General features: G+C 36.0%; 2 protein-coding genes across 8 annotated transcripts in view; one reads left to right on the forward strand and one right to left on the reverse strand.

Moving 5' to 3' along the window:
- Window positions 1–9,261, reverse strand: part of lrba (LPS-responsive vesicle trafficking, beach and anchor containing) — a 410,338-nt gene that overhangs the window by 141,498 nt on the left and 259,579 nt on the right. For all 7 annotated transcript variants that reach the window (XM_087237193.2, XM_087237191.2, XM_087237187.2 and 4 more), the window contains exon 39: window positions 8,510–8,646. In XM_087237193.2, coding sequence (XP_087093319.1) covers window positions 8,510–8,646 — 137 coding nt within the window. The remainder of the gene's footprint in view (window positions 1–8,509; window positions 8,647–9,261) is intronic.
- On the forward strand, window positions 5,642–7,456 carry mab21l2 (mab-21-like 2). The gene has a single exon (NM_152975.2). It carries the CDS (start codon window positions 5,981–5,983, stop codon window positions 7,058–7,060), a length of 1,080 nt encoding a protein of 359 aa, NP_694507.1. The 5' UTR covers window positions 5,642–5,980; the 3' UTR covers window positions 7,061–7,456.

The following is a 9,261-nucleotide window of genomic DNA, read 5'->3' on the forward strand; positions in this document are numbered from 1 at the left end:
GAAGCAAACATGAACCAGAAGCTTCCAGTAAATTGTGACGTGTTTACTGAAAGGAAATATTAAAAAGCCTCACCATCTCTCGCTCACAGCAAGTAACGGCTGGAGTGGAGTGATTAAAAAGTGATTTTTCACTATAGTCTTCAAACTGACATCATCACAGAAGCAATGGCATTCCAGATGGGAAGCAAATTTCAGATAACTGTTCAACTAAAGAACAGCAATGCTAGTTAAAGTAAACAGTGTTTATTTTTGGATTTCATGATGACTTTAGAAAACTGCTACGAAATTCTTTAGAATGCTCCTGTTGGATTTTTTCTAATCCAGATGTTCCACACTCATTTTTATAATTTCAGAAGCATTGACTACAGCATCCTAAAGTGCCAACACACCTAATTTGACAGTTCCAGGTTGATAATTGATGCATAAATAATTAGAGATGCAATATCTTTTTTTTTTTTTTTTACTTTTTAACCAATCATTATAGTCATAAAAACACAAAAAATTCAAAGTAACACTTTATTTTATTAAGGTTAGCTCAAGAAACTGCTGCTTATCAATAATTATTAAGGTAGTAGTGGGGCTTAGATATTAGGTATGTAAAATACCAAACATTAGACAGGTTATAAGTAAGGCCAGTGAGAATCTACAGAAATTTTTACTATTAAAGCAGAGAATTTTGTAAAAAAAAAAAAAAAATAAATAATAAATAAATAAATTAGCTGATTTATGGAGAATAATTTTAGGAGTATAATAACTATAAACTTAATATACGAAATCAAAAAGTAATACATTTTTTACTTTTATTTAATGTTTACAATTCAAATTCAACTAGATCCACTTATTTGGTAAACAAAGCAATTCTCTCATATATCTACTAAAAGACTTTATGACTTTAATATGACTTTACAAACTGTACAGTAAATAATCTTATAAATATTTTAATGTTACTATTATTATATCACAATAACTTTAGTGAAATGAATTCAAAATCTGAATAAATATACATTTACACCCATTTACACAAGTAAAAACAGACTGAATGATGGGCTAAAAATCTGTGGAAATCTGCAGCTTTCTGTGTGCGCAGATTCCGTGTGGGCCTAAAAGGCACTAGTTAATAGTGAGAAAACTTTAAAGTGTTTAAACCATTCGTGTTTACAAAAATGCAACTTTCAAAATGATATAGCTAGACTTCACTTGACATGATAAAGTCATTTATCAAAATGAATGTCATGCAGCATTATTTAAAACATTTTCAAATAAAAAAAAATAATTTATCAATATTTTTACTTTGAAAAAACTAATGAGATGTGAAAATTATTTACCCGCCCTGTGCTGATTACCTCGAAAATATCAAGATGTTACTGAGCAGAATGGCGATACTAAATAGAATCATGACCAAAACATAGCAAATTGTCCGATCAGGATCAAATGCATACGGTGAATGTGAGGGACACAGAGAGACACCCATCTGCTCCATGACCTCACCAGATCTCACTGGCAGATGCGGAAAGGCCTGCCAAGCAATTAGTACCACTGGTTGACTTGTTTGGGGCCGTCTCCTAGGGGCAAATGCAGCTGGGGCCTGCTGTGTGTATGTGTGCGAAACGTGGGTAAGACGGTGTGCCTTTTTTTGCCTGCTGCCTCTCACATTTCCATTGTAGGGCAGAAAAAGACTAAAGGCTAAAAGCATCTGTAACTGACATTCTTTCCCTCTTATCAATGACATGAAAGAGCAAAACATGCTAACTTCAGCTGAGACAGAAAAAAATGCAGCGTTTTTTTTTTTGTTTTGTTTTTTGCCCTTTTTCTCTTTTCTGAAACAAGCACTAGCTGTAGTCATGTTTTTATTCACAAAGGATCTCTTAACGCTTTACGACAAAGGGATTGTACATATTTAAGAATAGAAAAAAATACTACAACTAGTAAATAAATATGGTCAAAAACACAAGAATCATAACTTAATATTCCATCACATTCAGGAAAGTCATGAAATTCCCAACAGAGAGTGACTGACTGACAAGATGGGACTATTAAGCATAAAAGAACATTTCTGCTCTATGTGGACAAAATTTTTCCTGTTTGAATATGCTCAGAAATATGTTCTGAGCTTGTCTTAGTTCTGAATGTGCATGGACCATGGCTTTTCTTTTTTTTCTTTGATCAGCTAACACTATCTGGCTGTTTTTTTCAACTAGGTCAAATGACCTGGAAATCATGTTAGCCTCTCGGAGGTGTAGAGAAAGAGAGAGAGAGAGTCTTATCAGACACTGTCCAGCGTTGTAGAGAGGATCAGAGTGGAGTCATCAGATCAAAGAGGAGTGGCTCCACACTACCGTGCCTCTCTCATCTTCTCGTTCAGGCTGCTCAATAAGACCAAAGCTCTTTTGCTCTCCAGATAATACGGAATGTTTTCACAAAAAAAGAAAGAGAGAAAGAGATAAAGGGGAAGAAGAGAGCCCAAAAGTGTTTATTCCTGTGCTGAAGCTTACTTAAACGGTTCTATTCATTTTTGCTAAGTGTATCATTAGGCTTAAGAACACTTTTTTTTGGTACTTTGCAACTACTTGCTGAGCTTTCAGTGGATCAAAGCTTGGCTAATGTTTATAAAGGTAATTTGCCTTTATATTAAAACATTTCAAATGAAATGAGGACATTAAATGCTCAAAAAAAGAGTAGGTCTGAAATTGTTTATTGGCCTTTATTGAATGTAATTTCATGAAGATATTATAAAAAAAAACCTATATAATAAGATGGATGTTATAATATTTTTAATATGTTATAATATAATATGTTTTAATATGTTATAATAGTTTGTCAGCAGTTTTGAGACTCCAAATTGCTCCCTCATTAATATAAATCACTAAAATTGTCACAAAAAAAAAGCTAAACTTAAAATTACTTTTTTTAATTACAAATTTAATTACGTTAATTGATAAAATGTAATAGTATTTATTTTTTTCACGTTGATATATTAAATTGTACCAATCAGCCAAAACTGGTATTTAAAATAACATAAAAAATTTATTGAATTAGACTGTTTGTCCAAAACTGGTATTTAATGTAAATAAATTTAGTTTGATTGTTTTTAATAAGGACAAAACTTGATAAAACTTTGCTTAATAAATCTATTAATAAGAGTAATTAAAAGTGATTTATTTGCTGCATTAGCTATTGTATTTTTGAAATTAATTACATTAGCTCATACAAAAAACAAGTGGTCACTATTTTATTTTTTCCATAAAACATAATAATAATATTAATAAGCATTCGTTATTTCTCTGATGTTTTTTTACAATCATTAACAATACTGCTGTATGTAAAAGTGTTAAACCTAATTGAACTTATTTAATAACATTTAATTTGCAATAAGATCTTGTAGCAAGTATTCTAATTTTCTTTTTCATATTTTTCGCACTGATTACAAATTCATAGCAGACCATCCATTAAATAATTTGCCATACAGCTCAATTAACTTCAGTCGTTACAGAAAATGTCCTAGGCCTATATGAAAAGATGAAACATAACATAACTGCTGATTTCGATAGCAATAACCTGTTGCACATTTTTTTTCATTTTAATATACAAGTCCTAATTTTTAGAGCTTAAAAAATAATTATATATATATATATATATATATATATATATATATATATATATATATATATATATATATATATATATATATATATATATATATATATAATTCCCATCGATGTAGTAATTATCATAATCATGAAGGCGTCTGATTTTGCGACGTCGCTTCACTTGGTTTCGTAGCAAAAACAATGTTTGTGTAATTAAAGAAAACACCGTGAAAGACAGAGAATTCGTTCAGCGTGACACTAACAAACACTGTTTTACTCAAGCGAAAAATGAAACAGCCCTGCGGGCTCTCAGATGGGCTTAACAACACAAACTCTTGACGTTCGTTCCTCTCACTGTAAAAACACACTCATTCGCGACGGATCGATACTTTGAATGGCCTCATTTACCGCAACTCGTCTTTCCACCACGCAGCGCTGTATCTGCGAGCTTCCCCGTAAGCCGGTCGTTATGACAGCTGATGAGAGCTCAACTCATACAACATGAAGTTCAGCTTGATAAGAGACTTCAATTACCACCCCAAACAATGTCCACTCTCTAAATTATTCATCTTCACTAGCTATGCAGCCTATGAGATGATGCTTATTCACATAACTCATGTGAAAACACAAAGCACAAAAAAAAAGAAAAGTTGGGAATCAAATTAAAAATAAAAGAATTAAAATTACCGCAACGAATACTGTACATCCGGAGAACGGAAAGCCGCTATTTATAAAGGCTATTAAAAATGAAAACAAATCTAATACCGCGCATCGAAAAGTGATGAAAGCACACAAAATTACTTGCATAAAAATCTACAAACCCAAATTAACCAAGAAAATAAATGCATTTTAAATTGTAAACAATTAATATATTTATACGAGTACGAGCATAACAAAAAAGACAAATAGGTCCTAATTATTTTTATTACATTGCAATGAATTCATCATAATAATATTAATAATTAATTGAATGATGATCATAATAATATTAATAATAATTATAATCATAATAATAAGATGAAGAAGAAGTATTATTATGCAATTAGTAGCTATTATCGTTATTATAATTAAAACGTTTCATTATTTTATTAACATCAAATGCATACATGGGTTAAGTCCTGAATATTTATCTAAACATGCGCAGGTTGCTCATACATCCGCACTGGAGCGTTTCTAAACCCAATTCATTACAGATCACTGTCATCTAATTACAACACTATACACCGAATGACATTTCAGCCTGGGAAATAATTCCAGTCTGTAATAATTATTTGATTTTACGAGAAAGGTAAATCGAAATTAAAAAGATATTAACTCTGCATAAATATTTTAAGACTAATAATTTGTTGCTATTACATGACTGAAGAATTAGAATAGATATAGACTAGCTACTATTCAACCTGTATGAATCATTAGGCTTTCATCTGCATCACAAAATGACAGATTCTACACAACCATGCGGCCACGATAACACACACACGCACGCGCGCGCGCATATCTGATCAATGTGAAGTAGCATCCAGTTTTCTGATTGTAAAACGGCGGAGGGTGGTTAAAACACCAGCACACGCAGTCCTTCAATTTAACAATCTGTCTTACTTAACAAAAACAAAAAATTCAGCAGTCAATTCTTAAACATCAATAACTGAATAATAGGCGATGTAAACAAAAATAATTTAATCGCACCTGACATGCAATGATTTTAAAATGGTATTTCATTGTACATGCTCCTTAATCAAATGTAGCTAAGCAAATTAAAACAACAAGCCCAACATGTCAACCATTGTAATGCAAGTTAAAGAAAGTAAAGGCTTCAAGGTGAAATACGTGCTCTTGCTGCGGTCGGTATAGCCTAACCTGGAGGAGCCGTGGCTCGAGCGCTGGATGTTCAGGAGGAGAGAGTCTCTCCAGCGCACCGTGGCTGTGATTGGACGACTGCACTGACAGCTACGCTTCTGATTGGCTATGAACAAACGCCCGTCCCTCTTTCACTCCAGCTACAGGACCATTCATAAACTAAACAATTCCAACACTCACGGCTGAGTCTGGACAACTGCACACTGGCACACAGTTTTGACGCGCAAACACAAGTGAGAGAGATGATGACATGATGCGCGGAGATTCATCCTGCAGCTGATACTGGCTCGGAGAGCAAGTTAAACCCTTAAAACCTTTTTTAAGTTGAGTTGAAGAAGTCGCACTGTCTTGGATCCATCCGTTTCCTGGTCCAAACTTGACGTCTATCCGCTGCGGGCGCAAACTTCATCATCACTTGATCTTTTGTTTTTTTGTTTTTCTTTTCCTGGGAGTTGTGCCTCTGGCTTCACCGGTAAGCATTGGATCCATCGGCGTACTGCGAAACTCCGGTCTACAGTCCGGATCTGTGCCCAAACATGATTGCAACGCAAGCAAAGCTGGTTTACCAGCTTAATAAATATTACAACGAAAGATGCCAGGCGCGCAAAGCGGCCATCGCCAAGACCATACGAGAGGTGTGTAAGGTGGTGTCGGATGTGCTGAAGGAGGTGGAGGTCCAAGAGCCCCGTTTCATCAGCTCCCTGAGCGAGATAGACGCGCGCTATGAGGGCATGGAGGTCATCGCACCCAACGAGTTTGAGGTCGTACTTTACCTGAACCAGATGGGGGTGTTCAACTTTGTGGACGATGGCTCTCTGCCGGGCTGCGCGGTGCTCAAGCTCAGCGACGGCCGCAAGAGGAGCATGTCCCTGTGGGTGGAGTTCATCACCGCCTCCGGTTATCTATCGGCACGAAAGATTCGCTCCCGCTTTCAGACGCTGGTTGCCCAGGCCGTGGATAAATGCAGCTACCGGGACGTGGTTAAGATGGTGGCGGACACGAGCGAAGTGAAACTGCGCATTCGGGAGAGATACGTCGTGCAAATCACCCCGGCCTTCAAGTGCACGGGCATCTGGCCTAGGAGTGCCGCTCAGTGGCCCATGCCTCACATCCCGTGGCCCGGGCCGAACCGGGTGGCGGAGGTAAAAGCGGAGGGGTTTAACCTGCTCTCTAAAGAGTGCTACTCGTTGACGGGCAAGCAGAGCTCGGCAGAAAGCGACGCCTGGGTCTTGCAGTTCGCCGAGGCCGAGAACAGGCTTCTGATGTCGGGCTGTAGGAAGAAATGCCTCTCTGTTCTAAAGACTCTCCGTGACCGACACCTCGAGCTGCCGGGACAGCCGCTTAATAACTACCACATGAAGACCCTACTGCTATACGAGTGCGAGAAACACCCGCGGGAGACTGACTGGGACGAGTCGTGCCTCGGCGACCGACTGAACGGTATTCTGCTGCAGCTCATCTCCTGCCTGCAGTGCCGCCGGTGCCCACATTACTTCTTACCCAATCTAGACCTGTTTCAGGGTAAACCACACTCGGCTCTGGAGACAGCGGCCAAACAGACCTGGAGACTGGCAAGAGAAATCCTTACCAACGCTAAAAGTTTGGATAAACTGTAAGATGCAAAAGTAGGACATTTTATGATGGTGAAAAGCCTATTTACGGACGTTTGCGATCACAACACTGAAAGTGGAGAGAATGTGATCATGCTGCTCTCCGGGTAACGAAAGCAAGAAAATAAAAAAATTAAATGAAACTTAGAAAAACCCTGAAGCATTTGCTTTTTGCCAAGGCTCAAATGGGACATTTCAGGAGAGAGAAATGAAGGTACATTTTAAACTAAGTGTAATGATTTTGTTGTTTGTTCGAACTGTTTTCACAAAGTGAAAATTTTATTTAAATACATGCACAAGATCTTTAATTGCAAATTACAAAATGTAGCGTGCCAAGTTCTTTTTTCATGATGTGAACAAAATATTAACGTGTAATAAAATCATGACACGATGAAATTTAAACTTGACATCTGTCATTAATTCAAAAACACAACTCCTGGCTTTGATGGGAATTCAATACATAAGATAGACGCATGAATAATTTAACATATTTTGGAGATGTGTTTTCCATACAAACTCATATGGATTTACATTAGGACAGTGCGTATTTGTGGACTGGTCGTTTATCTCATAGAAAATGTTTGGCCTGCTTATAGATAAAATAGAAATAGACATTAGCTACAAAATAAAGATTAAAGCATTTTCAGTAACAACAAAATGGGAGCATTTGCAAAAAAAAAAAAAAGTTACAATAGCATTTACACTGCTAAATATTAATTGGTGAAAATATAACTAAACTCATACACTAGCAGCACTTAATTACACCGATTAAAATCAATCTAGTAACACATTAAAAAAAAAATCTGTTTTAACTTGTACAACTGGAAAACATAGGCCATCGATTGGGCCTAAATTTCACTCTGTGTAAAACTTCATTTTGTTCTTAAATATAAAAGAACAGCATTTGATTAGAATTAAAACACTTCTTATTGAAATATTCTTTGTGTAGTAAAACATTGTCAGTGACAAAACTTCCAAATCTAATTTTTTTAATTATTATAATAAACTATAATGAATCTAGCTTTACAGCTGTGTTGAAAACAAGTTATTTTCAAGCACATAAATAAAATTAATTTCACATTTAAGGATATATCGAAATTTACTTTGTTCTTCCACAAGCAAAACAAAAGTCCTAGTTGACAAAGCATTTAGAAGAATGTAAAAAGTTCCTCTTCAAGCATTTGGGTAAATTGTCAGGACATTCGATGGCACTCCTCAGCTACAAGCATACGGGATTGCAAAGCACATTTTACAAGCATAACCCAAATCTGTTATGAACAGCTGAAACACAAACTCATTGTTTTCTGAGTAGGTTTTATGTTAAGATGTGGCCATGCACAATAAGATTTACATGATGATAAAGGACCTTGGTTTATTCCATACCTTGTCATTCTACTTAAAGTGTGCAAAGCTCATGTAGCATTTGGAGGTATTTTGGATGAGAAACCCTCTTACCTTGGGATCAATGTTCTTAAAACTTGGGTCTTCTTCATCCACCTCAAAGTATAACTCCAGGGCTGTGATGGACAGTGTACCTTTTACCACTACAGCTGGCGCAACCAGCTGTGCGCTGGTGCTCAGGTTAACAGGCCCTGTGAATCACAGGAAAGCACAGCGGTTAGTGTGTGTGTGTGTGTGTGTTGCCTCCCCCACCCTCTACTGCCCTTGGCATAGAAACCATTTCAAAGGAGTATGGAGTGTTTACTTGAACACATAAACTCAACAAGGGCGCATATTGACTTCCTGATAGAACATCTTTAGTTTTAATAAGCTTGGGAGGGAAAGTCTGCAAAGGAAAGCTACATTCATTTGAGGATAATAAGACTGAAGTCAAAACATATGATGCAACAAATGCTTTGTTTTAAACTTATATTAACTGCATCAACAATTTTAAATTAAAACTAAATAATAAAAATATTACCAGTGAAAATTAAGAACTGTAAATAACGCGAGTCCTAAGGCCTAACGCGAGTAACACCATTGCCCAACACTCTTAATACATTTTAGCAACTAAAACCGAAAATAAGGTTTGTTAAAATGTAAACAAACAAAGCAAGACCCTATAAATTCATTTAATAGCCGATTCAGCAATTAAGTAAAAAAATAAGACATTTAAAAAAGCAAATTTATTAAACTAATCCATAAATAGGATTATCTCGTTCACAATGACACATTTAAGCGCTGAATCTGTCATAGAAACCGTATAG

The sequence above is a fragment of the Danio rerio genome, chromosome 1 (assembly GCF_052040795.2).
Source record: "Danio rerio strain M-AB ecotype USA chromosome 1, GRCz13ab, whole genome shotgun sequence".
Classification (NCBI taxonomy): Eukaryota; Metazoa; Chordata; class Actinopteri; order Cypriniformes; family Danionidae; genus Danio; species Danio rerio.

Excerpts from the sequence above, each read along its gene's own strand:
- mab21l2 (NM_152975.2), top strand. The coding sequence starts at position 5,981 with ATGATTGCAACGCAAGCAAAGCTGGTTTACCAGCTTAATAAATATTAC.